This window comes from Pinus tabuliformis, chromosome 3_1 (genome assembly GCF_031772625.1).
Source record: "Pinus tabuliformis cultivar Carrire ecotype Pingquan chromosome 3_1, CPIR1, whole genome shotgun sequence".
In the NCBI taxonomy this organism is placed as follows: Eukaryota; Viridiplantae; Streptophyta; class Pinopsida; order Pinales; family Pinaceae; genus Pinus; species Pinus tabuliformis.
In genome coordinates this window covers 185338455-185360427 of record NC_142301.1, presented here as the reverse complement: position 1 = coordinate 185360427, position 21973 = coordinate 185338455, and the positions used below count along the sequence as shown (strand labels likewise).

Sequence of the window (21973 nt, the reverse complement as noted above, 5' to 3'; positions counted from 1 at the left end):
AAGAATCAAGATAATCCTATCTACTCTTCCTTCTCTTACATATAGTTTTAAAGATATTTGGAAAGATTCCCTTTTAACTTTATCATGCACTTTTTATCAATAATGTATAACGTTTATATATATATGAATATTCTCCTTCAAAATTTACATCGGACCATATATATATATATATATATATATATATATATATATATATATATATATATATATATATCTGAAACCAGATTCATCCTAACAGGGCTACGTGTCTGAATCCATTGAATCAGACACAATTCGACCTAAATCGTGTCTGGAAATCGGGACACGACGTGTCCAATTGGGACACGATCGAATTTGGAACGTGTCCCGATCGGACACGAATCCGGCAAAATGGGACCCACGCGGCCATAAAAGGGCGGAAATCCCTTTCCTTTGCATCATTTTCACTCATTTCTTTTGCAATAGGTGGGTTGTGGGTTTGTTGTGAGGAGTTTGGAGCAAGGAGCAAAGGGTGTGGAGCGTTTTCAAGGAGATTCAAGCAACAGGTAAGTGCATTTCCTCTCTATTTTTTTGCATTTGTATTACAGCAATTTGTATATGCATTTCTTTTACAAATTTGTGCATGTTTTGTTTATTTTTTACAGTATTCATGGCTCAATCAAGGGCAGTAGGTAAGGGGCAAAAGAAGGGGAAGAATGTCCCCATTGGAGATGCCCCTCCCCCAATTTCATCAGAGTCTGCTGCAAGTATTCCCTCTATTGCAAGTAATGTTGAGGGAAGACTTCCTCCTAAAGGTAACATTGAGAAATATTCCTTGTGGAAATATGTCACAAGAGCGGATGGACCAAGCAGCAAGGTGAAGGGAGGAGGCAATGTGAATTGGAGATGCGACTTTTGCCACAGTACTTTGATAAACACATATTACCGTGTGAAAGGCCATTTGTTGGCTTTACTAGGTTGTGGAGTTGAAGCTTGTACAGAAGTTCCTTTACAAAAGAAGAAAGAAATGAAAAGAGAGTTGACTATTGGTATGAGAAATGTGGTTGCAAAATAAAAACCAAGAATGATGACCCCCTTCCATTTTTTAGGAAAGGCAACAACAAATTCTTGTTTGAGAGTTCTAGTGGAGGACAAGCAGTAAAAAGAAAGGCAATTTCACTTGGTCCAATGGACAAGATTTTTCAAAAGGAAAAAGGGGAAGAGCTTGATCTCACCATTGCCTTTTTTTCAATCAAAACTTCATATCCTTTAATGTTGCCCGCTCACCTCTATTTATTGAGATGTGTTGAGCTCTAACTCAAGGGGTTCCATCATGATATTTGCCTCCTGGTTCAGAGAAGTTTAGAACCACATTATTGTCGAAGGCAAAAAAAGAGGTGCAAAAAATGCTTGAGCCTATTAAAGCATCATGGCCAACATTTGGGGTTAACATTGTTTTTTATGGATGGACAGATCCAGCACGGCACCCACTCATCAACTTCATGGTGTCTTCTTTGAATGGTCCAGTTTTCTTGAAAGCAGTGGATACACTTGGAGAATACAAGAATGCACAATATATGGGTGTGTTGTTTATTAAAGTTATTGAAGATGTAGGTGTTGATTCTTGTGTGCAAATCATTACAAATAATACACATGTTTGCAAGGCTACTAGCATGGTTGTGGAAGCTAAATATCCACAAGTGTTTTGGACACCTTGCATTATCCATTCATTGAGCTTAGCAGTGAAATCCATTGCTTCTGATGTGCTTTGGATTGGTAACATTATTGAGGATGCACGGCATATCCATAACTTTGTACAAAACCATACAAATGCCCTCACTATCTACAAGGAGTACATCAATCTATCATTGTTGAAGGTTGTAGATACATGGTTTGCCTCTCCATTCATCATGTTGAAGAGGTTGAGGGAGGTCAAGACCACTCTTGGGACCATGGTTATTTCAGAGTTTTAGTCTTTTTCGAAAAAGACAGACCAAGTAGCCTCTAAAAGAGTGAAGGACACAGTGCTAGATGATGCTTGATGGGAGAGGGTAGATCTAATTATTCAGATCATGGACCTTATCATTTCTTTGCTTCAATTTGCAGATACAGACCAACCCATCTTAGGAGAGGTTTATGAGGGATGGGATTCCATGATTGAGTCTATGAGGAGCATTATTCTACAGAGTGAGTGCCCCAAGTATAAGACATCACCAGAGGCCTTATGTGGTACTATACAAGATATTCTTGTTAGCAGATGGGACAAGAATTGCACACCTTTACATTGTTTGGCTCACTCATTGAACCCAAAATACTACAGCCATTAGTGGTTGAATGGTGGACCTTCCTGCAGATTCCCTCCTCACATGGATGGTGGAATCTCACAGGGGAGGAAGATGCATTCAAGCGAGTTTTTTAGGATAGAGCATTGCTTGATGAGGTGGAGGATGCCTTTGCAAAGTTTTCCACTAGCACTGGTCGATTTGCAGGATATGATGTGATTAGAGACAGGGGGTTAAGAAGCCCTATTCTTGGTGGGAAAATCATGGGGCAACAAGCCCTCCTCTACAGCAGTTAGCCATGAGGCTCCTCTCTCACGTGACTTCATCCTCTTGTTGTGAGAGGAATTGGAGCACATATCGGAATTTGTATAGTGTTAAGAAGAGCAGGCTTGAGCAGTCCAGGGCAGAGACAATGGTGTATGTGCACATCAACCGTCATCTTATTTATAGGCAGAGGGAAGAGTGGTTGAAGGGAAAGACAAAGATGTTGGATGTCTTTCCTGATGATATGAGTTTGGACAGCAGCGTCGAGTTGGCATTGGCCAACATGGATCTCAATGATCCAGTGCTAAAGCCTATTAGATTTGATGATAATGATATTGTAGAGGGGTCATCCTCCACACCAATAGATGCAGAAGCGACTTTGGATACAGAGGAGGAGGATGCAGCAAAGGAGAGCAATGGTGACCATGATGATGAGGATAGTGATGTTGATTTTGATGATGACTATGAGGATTGATGACTCATGAGTCATGAGCTACCTACTGTCTTGAGGCTTGTATACTTGTAGTTGTTTTGTATTTTCTATTTCTATTTGCCATTGGCATTGCACTACCTATGTAACACACTTTGATTTTGATGACTTAATGAGAAAACTACAGTTGCCAGTGTCTTTATCTTACTATCTTGTCTTTCTCCTATTGGATCATTGATGAATTGAATATGTATTATCATTTATCATTTATGAATTTAGAATTTATGATTCATTGATTTATCATTTATGTGACATGTATTTGAATTTTGTATGTACTATGCATGCTATAATGTTACTAACTTATTTTGTAATCGGTAAAACTTACATCTAGATGAAGATTTATGTTTGAAATCAATGAATTTGTATCATTAATGAGAATTTGTGTAAGAAATATCTAATTTTTAATATTAATATATATAACGCATCCAAACCAGTGTTGCACGAAGCGCCCCCCCCTCCCACGGTTCCAAGCCCTGAAGCGCGTCCCGTACGGAAGCGCCTAGGAAGCTTGGCCGGAAGCGGCGCTTCCGAATTCGGAAGCGTCGCTTCAGCATTTTTAGACGCTTCCTGGAAATTTGGAAGCGTTGTACGGAAGCGCCACTTCCGAAGTGCCGAAGCGCGCTTCGTACGGCGCTTCGGGCATTAGAAGCATGGCGCTTCGGGCATTGGAAGCATGGCGCTTCGGAGGAGGAAGCGTACGCTTCCAGAAAAGTTTCCGAAAAAGCGTTTAGAAAATCGTTTTTTTTCCAATTTTTTTTTAATTTTAGGTGAGTTTGCTTGTTGGGGGTGGGTCCACCTTGGGTTAGGGTGACCAATGAAGGCAAAAAAAATATAAATATAGCAGATGCTCCCTCATGGTAATATTAAATTCTTAAAGTAAAAGTGACATTCTCCTTTATTTTTCATTTTCATCCTTTTACTTAAATTTTTAACATTACCATGAAATGACTCAGGATGTTTGAGAGTGGTTCCAACCTCATTGGACGTCATATGGAGAAAATAGAATTTCATATCCTATTCAAAATTCAGCAGACTTAAAAATTTTCAGGAATTCAGGATCAATGGGATTGTGGCATTTCATTAGATTATATCAAGTATGAAGGTATGTGATTAGCATTTAATCAAGAGCACCAAGCCTATATGTACCCTAGTGTTGGTGGTGTTATTGTTGAACTCCTTTGTCACGTGGCACGCCCTTAGCAAAAAATTACCTTTCAATCAAGTCAAAATCATCGATCAAGCATGTTAAGCTTTTTCTACCATATTTGAAGTCTTGAATTAGGTAGTTTGATCAAAATTGGGCAATGTTGACTAATATCCCTAGACAATCGAGGTAGAGGCAAAGGCTAGACAAGAGGAGAAGAATCTAGATTCTAGATGGTTAATGCATCTAAATGGTTGATGCTCAAATAATTAATCATTAATGTACAATGGATGTTATATCTATCTTGATTTATGCAAAAGTATGCATGTTTTCATGTCTTCTACAATTAATTTGGTATTTGGGATGTTTGTTTTGAGTATAAATGCAAAAAAATATAAATATATATATAGCAGACGCTTCCGCGGACGCTTCGCTTCCTAGATTTTTGGAAAATGACGGTTCGGCGTCCCCGCTTCCAAAAAACGCTTCCGCTTCGTGCAACATTGATCCAAACATGTCCTGTTCCGGGGGATCAACATGTCCGAACCCAACACTCGAATTCCTGTATCCGACGAATCCTGAACCCACGTGTCAGGTTACTTAGATATATATATATATATATATATATATATATATATATATATATATATATATATATATATGATTTTTTCTTTAAATCTTTTTTTCTTTGAATATCTTCTTTTTTTCCTTTTTGTTTAATGGCCAAAGCCATGAATGCCGAAACTAGCGAAACAGAGAAACTCCAACTTTTTGTAGTGAAACGCTTCAATTGTGACGACAACAAAGTTGACGAAGGATTTGGCCAAAGGTCAGATCAGACTAGTTCTCTTCAGCAATGAGCATCCAGAGGATCGAACAGCTCTGATACTAATGTAACGACCAAAAGTCGTATACATAGCAGAAATCTTTAAAATACTTCAAAGACGTAAATGTCCATTGTAAGACATGTAATTGTATATTGAATTGATATGAGATATGAGATAATTACAAATGAGAATGAGGGTCTGCTTATATACCATAGGCAGGTGCCCTTCATGAATGGGCATGTCTCTAAGACATGCCTCTTCATTACTAACTAACTAACCATTAGTTAATTTATTATTATTTATTATTATTTTTATATGAATTATATTCATAACAAGGATGAACATCTAGAGTTATTTTTCAACTTCCCCCACCACTACCTCTACTAATGCCACTTCCTCCCAACAAAGTCTAACTCAACCTACTTTGGATAACCATTAGAAAAAGTAATGCAAAGAAATTGTTTTACAATACATTGCTAGATGGTGGTAGGATGCAGATATCCCCTTTAATGTTCTCACTCACCTTATTACCAAGCTATGTGGAACTCTGTTATATCTGCAAGAAAGGGCTTAAAAGACCCTAGTGTGCATGACTTGAGGGGAACTCTTTTGCAAAAAGAGAATTTTTGCATTGATGAATATTTGACCTAGTATAGAGAGTCATGGACCAAAAAAAGTTGTTCCATCATGTTAGCTGGATGGAACAAGGATACTGCATGGGCTCATTGTGATATGATTGATGGCAAAATGATCAACAAATATTGCCAAAAAATCTATTGGAGGAAGGGGTATTTACAAGTTGAAAGAACACTTGGCTAGGATAAGAGGCCAAGTAAAGCCATGTAAAGCATCAAAGGAAGTGACAGGCAATATTAGGGCAAAGTACCTTGCAAAGTTTGAGGAGAATAAGGCTAGGGATAAGGATATCCAAGAAGAAATTGCAAGGAGGATGTAAATTTTACAAGCCATGAGAGCTGGTGGGTATGAAGATTTGGAGATTCAAGACTCCTCTTCTATCCCTTCCACCAATGTCCATGACCCCTTCCATTATGTTCCTCCTGCTCTTGGGTCTTATAATCAAGGCCAACAATCTAAAGGAAAAAAGAGGATGAACATCCAGAGTTATTTCTCAACTTCCCCTGCCATTACCTCTACTAATGCCAAATCCTCCCAACCAACTCTAACAAAACCCACTTTGGATAACCATTGGAAAAATGAATGCAAAGAAGTTACCTTTCAATATATTGCTAGATGTTGGTAGGATGCAGATATCCCCTTTAATGTTGCTCTTTCACCTTATTACCAAGCTATGTAGAACTCTGTTATACTTGCAAGAAAGGGCTTAAAAGGCTCTAGTGTACATGACTTGAAGGAAACTTTTTTGCAAAAAGAGAATTTTGGCAATAACAAATATTTGACTAAATATAGAGAGTCATGGACCAAAGCAAGTTGTTCCATCACGTTAGTTAGATGGATGGACTGATGAAAATAATTGCACTATCATTAATTTCCTTATTTCTTGCCCTCAAGGAACCATGTTTTTGAAATCAATGGATGCATCTAATAGGGTGAAGGATGCAAGCCTTCTATTTGAGCTTTTGGATGAGATGATTAAGGCAGTGGGGGAGGAGAACGTTGTGTAGCTCATCACAGATAATGCCTCAAACTATGTTCTTGCTGGAAAGATGCTAGAGTCCAAATATAAGACCATGTTTTAGACTCCATGTATTGCACATTGCATAGACCTCTTACTTGAGGACATAGGCAAAGTGGAGTGGCTAAAGAACATTGTATAGCATTCCAAGTGCATCACAAAATACATCTACAACCACTCATGGGTATTGAGCCTAATGAGGAAAAAAACTAAGGGCAAGGAGCTTGTCAAGCCTACAATTAAAAGATTTGCAACACACTTCCTTACGTTGTAATCTCTCAATTCTCAACAAAAAAACTTGCAAAAGATGTTTTCTTATGATGAATGGAATTCATCTCAGTGGGCTTGTAGACAAGATGGCAAAGACACCAAAAATAAAGTTTTTGACAATTCTTTTTGGAAAAAGTCTACAGAGGTTGTGAAAATTGGTGAGCCCCTTGTTAAGGTGTTACAAATGGTGGATGGGGAAAAATTGGCCATTGGCTACATCTATGAGGCTATGTATTAGACAAAGGAGAAGATACGAGCAATCTACAAGGATAAAGTAGCTAAATATGGGTCTATTTGGGAGATCATTGATAACCGCTCGAACAATCAACTCCATTGTCCTATACATGCAGCTGAGTATTTCCTGAACCCAAAGTATCATTATAAATCTCGGCTAGGAGAAGAGCACACGAGGGAGGTCAGAGATGGGTTCTAAGATTGCTTGGAGCGCATGGTCCCTAACCATTTCAACTAGTTGGAAATACATAAACAGCTTAGTCTTTTTAGTGAACCCGCAGGTACCTTTAGCAAAGATGGCAGAAAATGTGGATCAACCAGGTAAGTAATTCCAATTTGATTTTCTTTTAAAGTTCAATTGTTTATAATTCAGATTGTATATACTTGTTTTTTAGACAAACTTAGAATCTAAATTGTTGTACAATGAAGTAATGAAATGAACTAACTAATGTCTTTGTCTTTGCAGCACATTGGTGGGAGTCATTTGGCAGCCAATGTCCTCAATTGCAAAAGCTTGCAGTTAGAGTCCTCAGCCAAACTTGCAGTGTTTCTGGTTGTGAGCGCAATTGGTCTAGTTTTGAGTGGATACACACAAAGAAGAGAAACCATTTGGAACAAAAACGATTAAATGATCTTGTCTTCGTGCAATACAACCTTCGACTAGTGCGCAACCAGTTGATGAACGTAATACCTGATCTAGATCCCAATGTGTTGGACGATATTGATCCAACATTAGAATGGGTGGATGAGACTCAACCAGCTGATTTTGATGCTAATTTTGATAGTGATGTGATGGAGTTGGGGGGGTTGATCCCAATGCAAATTTGGTAGTGTCAATGGAACCAAAACCAATAGTTGAATCAAGCAAAGGCAAACAACCAATGGAAGGCACTAGTCGTGCAGCTCAACCAACTCATGCTTCCATTAGGTCAAGTTTTGTTGCTACCACTGAGGTTGCAGAGGAGTCTGAGGAGTCCTCAGACTCTAAGCCATATAATGTTTATGTAGCTCTTGTTGATGATCCCATGTCTAATAGTGGTGATGAGTTTGATCATGAGCAGGAGTGATCATGTTGATTACTGATATGAAGACTTGTAGTAGGTTAATGGACCATAGCTTGTAGCATTGTTTTTGGACTCTACAGGCCATTTAGAGCCTCATTGATTATGTATTTTGTTGCCGCTATGCATTGCACTCGGTGCCATTTTGATATATTCAACTTTTCATGGTATATAGATAAGCAAACTTTGCATATTTTGTCTCTATTGGTTTGGAATCATGGTTTTAAATCTTAAAAATAGTTTTTTTTCATTCAAGAATCAAAATTAGTTATTTCATGTATTTTTTTTAAAGACCAGTTCATTGAGATCTGACCAGTCCGGTTTTTCCCATTCCGGTTCAAAAAACGGATAGATAGGTGGACTGATCCAGTCACTGGTTCCGGTTTTCAATACTATGCTTGGACTGATGGTAGAGGTGAATATATTAGCGATGCTTCCATTTATTTCTCATATATCAGGGCATCTCTTGGCAAAAAACCATTAGCAAAATCGAGGAGAACATATAAAAAGAGCAGAGAACAGAGAACAGTTCATATTACTTTATTCCATCAATAGGAACCAAACCTCCTTTGCACCTGGGAATTCAGAAATACTTATCATTATCAAAAAAATCCCATCAAACAATGCCCATCCTTGCCCCATTTCAAACCTGCCATCCTAGTCCACCAATACTCAATGATCTGCTCAACATCAGTACTCCATTTTAACAATCTATTCTTCTTTCACTTAGTTTTTATAGTCTAAAATTTATATACTAAATCTCCTTGCCATTCCACAAACCCATATGGCTGCCTTCAAGTGGTTCCTGTTTTCAGATTAATTAGTCTAAATAAAGTAAAACTAAAGTTTATGATGTATGGGATTACTGTAAACTTTTCTAATTAAAATGAGCCTTATTTTGGATTTTCATGCACAGATGGAGTTCAACATTATGGTTTAATTGTTCATCAATATGTCAATATTTTAGCTAATTTTTGAATCGCAAAAGCCCCAAATTTGGTTGACGTTTGTCATCTAGACCCTCTTGATATTAGCTGATGACAAATACCATTAAAAATTAGTAATATTACCTCTAATACAGTGATATACTTCAAAAAATATTAGTGGATGGAAGGCTACTACACTGTAATGTGAAACATTCATGTGCACATTACTGTATTTCTACCTGTGTGTACATTTGAGAGAGAAAGCACTGTCAGTGTGAAGAGAATGAAGAGGAAGAAATAGAATTGATAATACCTTATTTTTCTTCTCTAATCCACCAATAATTCGATCAATGGCAGCCTCAAAATGATCCATTGTTATCTGCTTCTCATCATGCCTTGCAGCTATAAGAGCCGCTTCATTACAAACATTCTGAATGTCAGCACCGGCAAACCCAGGAGTTAATGCAGACAACCGCTGAGAATAAAATGGCGGTGCTTGATCAAGCTTTAGTTTTTGTAAGTATAACAGAAATATTTGTTCCCTGCCATTTATATCTGGTTTCTCAATGGAAATTTGGCGGTCAAATCGACCAGGTCTTAGAAGTGCTTTATCCAGTATATCAGGACGGTTGGTGCCTGCAAGAACTACCACTCCAGCTGTTGTTCCAAATCCATCCATCTCTACAAGTAACTGATTAAGTGTGCTCTCCCTTTCATCATTTCCTCCAAGCATGCCACGACCTCTTGCACGACCAATTGCATCTATTTCATCAATAAAGACAATACTAGGTGAAGATCGCCTTGCTTGAGCAAACAAATCTCTCACCCGAGAAGGCCCGACACCAACAAACATTTCCATAAAATCGGAACCACATATAGAAAGAAAGGGGACTGAAGATTCGCCAGCCACAGCCTTTGCAAGAAGTGTTTTACCGGTGCCAGGAGGACCGACTAAGAGTGCTCCTTTAGGAATCTTGGCACCTAAGTCTTGATACTTTTTTGGATTCTTCAGGAAGTGAACAAACTCCATAATTTCTTGTTTAGCTTCGTCACACCCAGCCACGTCTTTGAATAACACCTGGCATAAAAAATGAAAACCGTCAAACAGTGTAATTGTTTAGATGAAACAAACAAATTGCATACGATCCTATAGTTTATTTAGAGATCTGAAAAAATCGTGAGATGTTATAACACGAGAAAAGCATAACTTCAATGCAAAAAGATCATCTTCTGGGAATGAAGATTGGTCTAAATTAGAGTTAGAAAGCCATGTGACAGCACTATATTATTATGAAAATCATTGTGAGAAAGTCTAGTAGAAAAACGTGATAGACTTACATTGCACCAATTATGGCAAAGGATGTACCCAAAAAGATAGTGAAGGAAAAGGAAATGAAGGACCAATCAAATAAATTAAACAAACTGGTAGCCACATCTTGTTCGGATTTTGTCATGAACTACAGTCAATTAGACAGAAAATAAAAACAAAAATAAAGATCAAATCAAATATACCAGGGGTCAGCGGTATTGTTGAATGTTGAGGTCACTAACATTCTTCAGAAACCTCCACAAAACTGCCCTGGTTGCAAAGTCATACCTCCAATTGAAGATGACTTTTGAAATTATAGAAACACATGTACTTCAAATGCATTTAATATGCCCTGATATCAATGTCATACCTCATATTGAAAGATTGAAATCAATTAAATTGTCTGGTAGTGAAGGCACAAGGAAGGAAGATATAACCCAGTGGGTTAGCTCATTCGGTTTGAATTGACCAGTTTCAAGGCAGAGATCGCTTAGAGGTCATGGATTCAAGTCTTGTACTGTTCCTCGGCGATAGCAACTTATCAGTACATGTTGTATTCCAGCAGCATTTACTTCGGGTGTGATTCACAAAATGTAAGAAAGCATCTAGAGGGTTTCGCAAAGGACAATTTACATGGAAAAAAAAATATACAAGTAAAGAAGAGTTACTAATTTATTACATTCCATTTAAATGTTCTGGGAAGTAATTCCAAGGCCTAACAGTCTAAGGTTCAGGTACCAGAGAAATTTCATATCTGGATTAGTTTGCAAAAAAAATGTGGTCTAACTATTATTGTATATGTAAATGAAATTAAGAAGCATATTTCAAAAAATGACTTAATGACTAACCCAAGACTAACGGCATTGAGAAATAAAGGGAGATAAGCCAAACATAATTGCTGACTTTGTTCTATTCCAAAAGGGCATATAACCATAGTAGCAACAAAAATAGAAAAATCAACATATCTGTATTTAATTATTAATAGCTGTGAACAGGATTGTCTTTGGGTTCTTCTTGTGCAGCTTAGGTGGAGGGCGAAGAAAGCCCCCATCCAGGGGCAGCTGAGCCAGCTATGTGATACCACTCTGGAAGAGCTAGAATTCTGACCTTGCGTTGGGACCTACAGGCCAAGGTACAGTTTCTATGGGGTGTAGGCTTCCCAAAAGGTAACAGAGACATGCAAAGTTTTCTCAGGCTGGACAGAAGGTTGCCCTCAAGTGCAAAGGCAGAAGGGAGCTTGACCTGTGCTGGAAGGCATTGGTGAGCGATGGGTAAGAAATGACTAAACAGCCCAGCCGAGAAAGAATCGAGGTTCGAGAGATGCAACTCTGTAAGCCTTGGAGCCATGTGATCAGTTTGGCCAAGCTAACCATAATGAATGGGCCAAAACAATGCTGAGCACGCCAAGAATTCCTCTGCGGCGGTGGGATCTAAATGAACAAATATAGGTTGTTTGCTGACTAAACACATCTGGGGATATGCAGAATTTGTTTATAAAGAATACAATAAGTAATCAAGGTAACCCACCTTGCTTATTATACAATACCTTTGTACTTAACATGATGGACAAAGATACTTGTGCTGATGATAAGGTGATAAATGTTGCACCTAACATGATGAAAAAGGATACTTGTCATGATACATTGAAAAGAATTCAATGCACATTGTACATTGATTTAGGTATGACTCAAAAAATGTGAGACGTGTCTCATAAGAAGTTTAAGACGTGTAGCATATTGTCTCATAAGAAGCTTCAGACGTGTGACAACTTCAGGACTCCAAAGTCTGGAGATCAGTCCAAGAAATAATGACCCAGAAAGATAGACGATTAATTTCCACAAGAAAAATCACAGTTATCCTACACAATTTTTCCTTTACAGATTACGTCTAATTCATATTCATAATAGCATGCTATGACTTCTCTTGGAAATGAAGAAATTCAGGCATTGCAGACCATTGCAAAATCCTCAGGGGAAGAGTAAACTAATAACTGCATTTAATACATGGCAAACAAGTGTGGAGTTCAAGTGCCTGCCATAAAACGTCATTTGCCAAATAAGTGGAAATAGCATATAACCTATTTTTCAAAAGCTTGCACTCACATATGATAAGATAAATTTATTAATGTCCATATGTGACCAAAAGAGTAGGTTAAATTCTATTAATGTCCACAGGTGACCAAAAGAGTAGGTAAAAATTTTATTAATGTCCACAGGTGACCAAGAGAGTAGGTTAAAATTTTATTAATGTCCACAGGTGACCAAAAGAGTCTGTCAATGGGATTAGAAAATAAAAAAGTCCCATACAAAACGTGGTAACACCAAGGATAATCCTGAATGGCAAAAGGTCAAGGGATACAGCAAGAAAGAAAGAGTTGGGTGTAGGACAACAGATATGAATATCAGACACAAGGAAAGCACAAAACATCCAATCAAATCGTACCAACACCAGATCCTAATCCATATTGAAATTTTGGATACATACCTTATCCTTTGAATTCTTATCTAGTTTTGAAACATGAGCTTTCCCAACACTGAATATGCTACGTGATCCGCCACCTCCCCCTAGACCAGATCCCCCTAGAGCTTTGCGATTTAGGTAAACAAGTGTTCCAATAACAAGAGCTGTAGGTATCAAGGACAGTACTTCTTGTAGCCAGGACAATTCTGATATGTATGTAACTGGAACATAATCATGTGGATCTATTCCCAAGTCCTCCTGAGATTCTTCCAATTTGCGCTCGAAAGAATCAACACTCCCAATGTTGAAATAAAACTTGTACTGGCTACCATTGCTTCTGCTAGCATTAGGATGGATTTCAGTATCTACATCAATATTTTCATCTTGAGAAATAGGATGAGGCACATTCTTAACATAAACTTTTGCCACAGCTTTGTTAGAAACTTCAATGTGATCCACCAAACCAGGCTCTAGCAGCTTATTCTTAAACTCTTGAAAGCTGATCTGCACATCACATGGACAATATATCAGAACATTTCATGTAAATATGTGACAAACATTATTGATACTTGTATGATAAAATCCTTAACAACAAACTACCATTGACTTGAGTGAAAAACAGCTTCACAGGTGACACAGGTGCGAATTAGATCCCAGCACGAGGTTATTGTTCTAGTGATTGGAAAGCGCAGTAAACTACATAAATATTTCAGGTCACTCCAAGTTGGGTATTCAATTTGTAAGAATACATTATATGAGTTGAAAGGAACCACAATTGGCATAAGCTAATACAAGACAAATAATTCAGCAGACTAATAAACCATCTCAGTATCAGAACTTTAAAACGCACTGAATACAAGATCAGGCCCACCACTAAACAATCAACACAGTCACTTCAAGTTGGCATTCTCTTTGTCAAAAGACATTAGCTAAGGTGAAAGGAAGCACACTTGACATAAGTAAATACAAGACAAGTAATTCAGCAGACTAATAAACCATCCCAATATCAAATGTTTACAAAGCATTGAAAATGTGATCAGACCAACATGTAAACAATCAATCCTGTCGTGTTAATATTTGAACCAACTACAAAGTCATTGAGGGCCATACATTTAAATATGAGAGGACGTGTGTCAATATAGAACCCAATATATGCAGGCTGCAGCTATTTAAACTTAAGCAATGCATCTGTTGAGAAAGGACCATACAGCAAAGCAAGGAAGGCAATATGCTTGATCTCAATCACAGCAGTCAGATAAATAACATTGCCCCTTCCCAAAAATTTCCACGTCTATGTATAAGTTAATCACTACTTAATATATGGAGCTTTAAATAATGTCAACAATGACTTTTCTAGATGATACCAGATGGGGCAATCATAAGTTGACCAGATTACAGACCAGAGGCAGATATGACTAATTGACTGATATTTACCAAAGACAGGAAAAAAATTGTTAAAGTCATACGCCAATGCTGTGAAGCATTATTCTGTTTTGGACTCTTTGTATTATAGTAACAAAATCTCTTTGGACATTGATTTATTACACCTGTGCTCTACTATTCACATGTTTTGCCAAGAATCCACCTCTCTGTGTATCATACTGGAAGCACATAATCTCATTCGTGCTCTGTGATGATCACATTAACGTAGATCATATTTCCACTTTATGTACCAGTATTATTGCCAATGACCAATCATTCACCACCTTCAGTGACAGCTTTTATCAAAAGGAATAGAGATCTTTTAAGTACAGCTATTTCAAATGCATTGACTTTACCAGCATTTACAGAAGAATATGAGAAAATAAAGTATAAATGCCAAGCTAATTTTAAGAAATTCAGGCGAATTGGGGGGATGTCAGGGTGTGTGTGTGTGTTCATGTGTGAACATGATTAAAATTCAAATTCAATAATAAATGCAATGATTCATACATCATAAATGATTCAAGGAAATAGAAATAGTAAAATATTGTCACATAGATTTAAAAATTCTGTTAATTTGGCAGCTTAATGACAAATTCCAATCATTAGACTAGATTCCTCATTTCAAAAGGACCAAAATTGACCTTTGAACCACTGGATTTGGATAAGGGAAAGTGTATTTTTGAAGTGAAGCCCACATATGCACAAAAAGACAGGTCGGCACTAAAAAGAAATTGGACACCCTTGGAAGCCTATAAATACACCCTCATTTGGACATCATCATCAAGCGTCTACTTCTTCTCTCTTCTTTGGATTGGTTCGCACGGGTCTAAAGGTGGTTCGTGGAATTTGATTCGTACATGTCCGATGTTTGCATGTGTGGATTAGGGTATTTTAGCCTCCTGTCCCAAGAGGTTGCCACAGGGATTTTTAGGTTGAAAGTTTGTAACCGCATGCACATAGGTCTATCCGTGTGGCTGGAACATTTCAGCCACACGCATATCTCTCTCTAAGCGCGGCTGGGATCTAAGTTTTCATTTTTACAGGTGACCGCAATTGATAGCATGCTGAGAGAGTTAACTTTGATCTATATTGTTGTTGGGCATCGGGCTCATATCTTGGATATTGTTTGGTTGATTTTTGCTGGATAGTTTTGTATTGGCTCATTGTACTCTCTACTGAACATTTTATGACAATCTAATGGAATAAGAATTGCAAAGGGTTTTCCCCCTTGTGGAGTTTTTCCCTGGTCATTGACCAAACATTGTGTCTCTTGTCTCTTGGTCATCTTTCATTGTGCATTTGTATAATTATTCTATCTACTATTGCTCTACTATCATTGGTTAATTGAAGAAGAAAGAAAGAAAGAAATTATTTTAATGTCCACGAGGCTAAAGATAGCCTATGAGACAAATTGCTTCTTCATCTGCTTGATGTATTCGGCCCTCTTTCTGTGAAGGTTCACAATAAATGCTCCCAGCTTCTCGACAAACCCCTCGCTAAATAGATTATCCCAAGTTGTCAGCATATCTACATAACTTTCCATGTTGTCTTTGAAGGCCTCACATTCTAAAATGAAATGCTTTTCTGTTACCACTTTTCTGAAAGAAAAAAAAAATTGCATACTCTTTCCTCCCACGCTTCTTTTGGCATTTTCCAGCGCCATGTTTCACAACAGAGTTGATAAGAATTAGTCCTTAATTGAGCAATAAGAATTTTGGCTCTCCAAGAGATATTGGCCTCTATGTATGCTTTTGGTTGATGACTATGAGTGGGGTTAAACCAGTGTTACTTGGGAGCGGGAGCAAAAGCGGGAGCGGGAGTGACATTTTCAAAAGCTCCTGGTTTGGGAGCGAATCCCAGAACGTTTTTTATATAATATATATTTTTTATATTTTGATACATATATTTCAACAAAAACGTGTACAATAATGAATTAGATATAAAAAACATAAAAAAACATAGATTGAACCATTATAACAACAATCATCTAGAAGTTATAATCTTCATCAACCACGTCCACAAGTTAGTAACATAGTAACATACAACATATTGAGTCTCATGATTCATCGATCTTAAAGTTTCAAGCTTTCAAAATTCAATATATAACATTTATTATCATTGTCACCAAAGTTGTACTTGTAAGCTAAGTGTAACCATTACAACAAATAATATCTAACATGAAATGAAATTTTATTAAATGAAATGAAATGAAACAACTTTCAACTTTCATGAAGCATCATATTCATAATTCATTACTAATGAGTTATAATTGCCAACTTCAAACTTAAATTGTCATATATTGTTTAAAAAAATATCATAATAAATATGAAAGAGTCAATGGTTATAAAAGCTACTATAAACTAGAAAAGAGAAGTAAATCTATTATCTATTTCTTACGCTTGGGCCAATTGACACCACGAGAAATGTCTAATTTTTTAGTCTTGTTGGAAAAACAGGATCTTTGTCATTAATATCACCCTCTAAGCTTTAATATCCAAAGGTATCTTTGGCATTACCTCTGTATCTGTATAGGGATCTTTGTCATTAATATCACCCTCTAAGCATTAACATAAGATAGAAAAAGCATAGCATGTCAAGTCAAGATTTTGTTTGAGTGATGCATACATTTTTAGGAGGGCCATAAAAGAGGAGTTCGACAACCAATGTCACTAACATCAAGGTACATAGAGGGATTGGTTCTCTTGATTAAATACGAGTTCCATACCCTAATACATGACAAAATTCAATGGAAACATTGCAATCCCCCAATTCTGAAATCCTGAAAAACTGATAAGTCTGCTAGATTTTGAATGAAATCTAAAATTCTACTTTCTCCATATGAAATCCAACGAGACTGGAACCACTCTCAAACATCCTGAGTCATTTCATGGTAAAGTTAAAAATTTAAGTAAAAGGATGAAAATGAAGATCAAGGATAATGTCACTTTTACTTTAAGAATTTAACATTACCATGAATAGCATATCAATACTAGGGCCATAGACTTGATCATTAGGCTGCCCCACTCAAAAATTATTTGTTTCTTTCAAAAAAATTGCATTTCGAACATTACTACAAAAAAAAATTGCAAAAAAGGAAAAACGCTCCAGAGAAGGCAGTGAGCGAAAAAAAATTTAGGGAGCGCGCTCCCGAGTCACTCCAGCCCAGAGCACGGATTGGGAGTGGGAACGAGGGGGCGCTCCCCCGCAACACTGGGTTAAACACTTCAATATAGTACTCTTTCTTTCTTCCTAGATCCTTATCCCAAATATGCTTGTGGAACTTATCCATAACAAAAGCTTTTATCTTTTTGTTGTTTATGGGACACGTGTTCAAGCAAATACCCCATTTACTAAACAATGTGTTATTTTGCTGCATCCATTTTTTTTTTTTTGTTGCACAATCTGTCATTAAAGACAAACCTTAGGTCATTTACCCTCTTCCATTTATTCAATTTTTTTTACATACCTTATAACTCGCACCATAGCAATTGCTTCAATAGGAGCAGCCCCTGTTTCACTTAACAAGATAGCATAAGGAACTGCACTTTTAATCTTGAATTTGTTTGTAATCAAACACTTATGAATTTTCTCAATTTGTCTCCCCTACATGTCAGATGTATTGTTGTCCCATAGTTCACAACCATAGAGAATCACTGGAATCACTAGAAGCCTAAAAAGAGTTTGAATGGTTTTCCAGTCCCATAACTCTACCTCTCTACACCTATTTTGGAAAGCATAAAATACTTTCCAAACCCCCAAAGTTCTTTTCTTTCTACAACCATCCTAGCTTAGATTTTTGTTGAAGTCAATACCGAGGTATTTGTAATCCGCAACTTCTTCCAGAATGTTGCCTTCAAAGTAGAACTTATGCTGGTTATGTTTTCCTTTTTTAGAAAAAACCACTACTTTCGTTTTGTTGATATTGACTTGCATCCCCACTTCTACAAAAATGCTCAAGGGATAGTAAGTGCTCTTGCAAACCAAGAGTTGGTTTAGCAATCAAACTAAGATCATCTGCATACAAAAGAAGCCTTATAACAAACTTGCCCAAATAGATACATCATCCCCTTACAAATTTAACCACTCCTCAAGCTTGTCGATATAGAAACCAAAAAGGGTAGGAGACAGTGAGCAACCTTGCTTGACCCCGATATTGCTTCTAAAACTTTCAGAAATGTCTGTTGAAGTTCTAATTTTGACTTTCACTTCTTCATACAGCCTATGCACAGCTTCTCTCAAATGTTTAGGAACCCCAAGTTCCTCTATGTTGTGCCAAATCTTGTCCCTAGGAACTGTGTCAAACGCTTTTCTGAAATCAACAAAGCAACAAAGGGCTTCTTCCTTTTTCTCGCAAAATTTTTCAATGATGTGCCTTAAAGTTATACAATGATCAACTGTGAAATGTTTAGGTCTAAAACCAGCTTGCCCTTTAGCACGCTTATCTCTTTCTTCTACCCACTTGCTAATTTTATTTTCTAGTATGCTTCCAAATAGTTTTGCAAACAAAGGGTTTATCATGATGGTCCTATAATTGGAGGGATTATTGACGCCACCGCTCTTGAAAAGAGGTATTGCCAGACTAGTTGTCCAATCTGTGGGGAGCCCCTGTTGTATGATGTTGTTGAAAATTTTTGTAATGTGAGGTGCAAGGATCTTTGAGCCCCACTTCACATATTCTACCTGGAATTTAGCTAAGTCTTTTGCTCTTCCAACACCCAACTTCTTGATACCCATCTCTACCTCTTGCACCATGAAGAGTTCAGTACCAGTGTTGACCAAGGGGGCAGGGTCAACCTTGGGATCTTGCTCATAGAGTTGTCTTGCATAGTCAAACCATTTAGAAGTTGTAATACTATTTCCAGTTTGTACCTTTCTCAGTTGGAGCTCCTTCCAAAATAATTTGGGATTATTTTTCTCGAGGAAGATTAGCTCTTCCCTCTTTGAAACTATGAAATCGGCCTTTTTCTTCTTTAATAACTGTTTGTAAGCTTTGAGCTTTATGTTATCCTTGTTTGACTCTTTCCACATTCTCCTTGCCTTTTTGCATTCCTCGTCAAACCAAGCATTAACCGGAAAGCAATTTGTTTTAGACTTCTTAATTTTGGCTCTTTTGCACTCTAAAAGTGCCCATTGAATTAAATGTGTTAATTCATGACTATGAAGGCCGTGAATTGTGATTTTCTCCTTCTCGAAGAGCCTCTCTAGCGTAATTTGGATGCTATTGGAAATTGTTGAAGTAATAGTTGCAGCATAGAACAATTCTTGACAAAAAATTAACAAATTCAACATTCATCATTCTAGAATCTACATTGATTTAAATTCATCATTCATTATTCTATAATCTGATTAATACTAAGAAAAATAGTAGAAACCAAAAAGGGTAGGAGATAGTGGGCAACCTTGCTTGACCTCGATATCGCTTCTAAAACTTTCAGAAATGGTTGTTGAAGTTCTAATTTTGACTTTCACTTCTTCATACAGCCTATGCACAGCTTCTCTCAAATGTTTAGGAACCCCAAGTTCCTCTATTTTGTGCCAAATATTATCCCTAGGAACTGTGTCAAACGCTTTTCTGAAATCAACAAAGCAACAAAGGACTTCTTCCTTTTTCTCCCAAACTTTTTCAATGATGTACCTTAAAGTTATACAATGATCAACTGTGGAATTTTTAGGTCTAAAACCCGCTTGCCCTTTAGCACGCTTATCTCTTTCTTTTGCCCCTTGCTAATTTTATTTTCTAGCATGCTTCCAAATAGTTTTGCAAACAAAGGGTTTATCATGATGGTCCTATAATTGGAGGGATTATTGACGCCACCGCCCTTTAAAAGAGGTATTACCAGACTAGTTGTCCAATTTGTGGGGAGCCCCTGTTGTATGATGTTGAAAATTTTTGTAATGTGAGGTGCAAGGATCCTTGAACCCCACTTCAGATATTCTACTTGGAATTCAGCTAAGTCTTTTGCTTTTCCAACACCCAACTTCTTGATACCCATATCTACCTCTTGCACCATGAAGAGTTCAGTATCAGTGTTGACCAAGGGGGGAGGGTCAACCTTGGGATCCTGCTCATAGAGTTGTCTTGCATAGTCAAACCATTTAGAAGTTGTAATACTATTTCCAGTTTGTATCTTTCTCGGTTGGAGCTCCTTCCAAAATAATTTGGGATTATTTTTCCCAAGGAAGATTAGTTCTTCCCTCCTTGAAACCATGAAATCGGCCTTTTTCTTGCTTAATAACTGCTTGTAAGCTTTGAGCTTTATGTTATCCTTGTTTGACTCTTTCCACATTCTCCTTTCCTTTTTGCATTCCTCGTCAAACCAAGCATTAACCAGAAAGCAATTTGTTTCAGACTTCTTAATTTTTGCTCTTTTGCACTCTGCAAGTGCGCATTGAATTAAATGTGTTAATTCATGACTATGAAGGCCGTGAATTGTGATTTTCTCCCTCTTGAAGAGCCTTTCTAGCATAATTTGGATGCTATTGGAAATTGTTGAAGTAATAGTTGCAGCATAGAACAATTCTTGATGAAAAATTAACAAATTCAACATTCCTCATTCTAGAATCTACATTGATTTAAATTCATCATTCATTATTCTATAATCTGATTAATACTAAGAAAAATAGTAGATACTAAAGTCTGAAGAGTGGAATTGTAAATTGAAATTACTCAAAATCAAAAATAGTAAAAAGTAACGAGTTAGACTCGGTCTAAGATCATCATTATCTAGAGTCAAGGCTCAAAAATTAAAACTGAAAATGAATAATGCACAAGGAACCAACGTTATTAGAACCGAACTGGTCATTGAACCAGTTGATGCCAAAACCACGAACCAAAAAAAAAAAGACAAAAAAACCGGTCAACCAAAAATTACAGAAATATTCAAATTTTGAAAACAATACGTAAATATGCATGTGCATCCATATAAATCAAAACAATTATATACAAATATGCAAAGTTTATTTTATATATATATATATATAGCAAGGGTGCATATAACCAAAATAGCACCGAGTGGAAACCATCATTGAACCAAAAATACATCAAAGAGGCTCTAGATGGACTCTATAGTCCAAAAAAAATTATGCTACAACAGATACTTACATATCATCAAAATCATTGCCTATACTAGGATCACCGTCATCAATATCATCCTCTAAGCATTAAAATAAGATAGAAAAAGCTTAACATGTCAAATCAAAATATTGTTTGATTGATGGGAGGATTTTTACTAGGGTCATGACAGAGAAGTTCAACAATGAATGCCACTACCATCGTGGTACATAGAGGGTTTAGTACTCTTGATTAGATGCTAGTTCCATACCCTCATACATGTAGAATCCAATCAAAACGTTGCAATCCCCCCAATCCCGAAAACTGTAAAGTCTGCTGGAATTTGAGTGGGATCTAAAATTCTACTTTCTCCATATGAAATCCAAAGAGATTGGAACCACTCACAAACATCCTCAAACAATTGATGTTAATGTTAAAAATTTAGGTACTTTAAGTACCATTAATTACATATCATTAGTACTTCAAGAATTTAACATTGTCATTAATTACATATCATTAGTAAGGCCCTAGGGTTGAATATTAGGCTTCCCCACTCATAAATTATTATTTTTAGGCAAAATTCAGAGTGGACACCCAGCGCTTTTTGAGGGGGGACAC

General features: G+C 37.0%; 1 protein-coding gene across 1 annotated transcript in view; it reads right to left on the bottom strand.

The window, feature by feature from the left end:
* Positions 1–21973, bottom strand: part of LOC149186417 (ATP-dependent zinc metalloprotease FTSH 8, mitochondrial-like) — a 205063-nt gene that overhangs the window by 64869 nt on the left and 118221 nt on the right. The window contains exons 5-6 of the mRNA XM_089411000.1: positions 12904–13383; positions 9424–10188 (exon numbers count right to left, since the gene is read on the bottom strand). Of these exons, the coding sequence (XP_089267126.1) occupies positions 9424–10188; positions 12904–13383 (1245 nt within the window). The remainder of the gene's footprint in view (positions 1–9423; positions 10189–12903; positions 13384–21973) is intronic.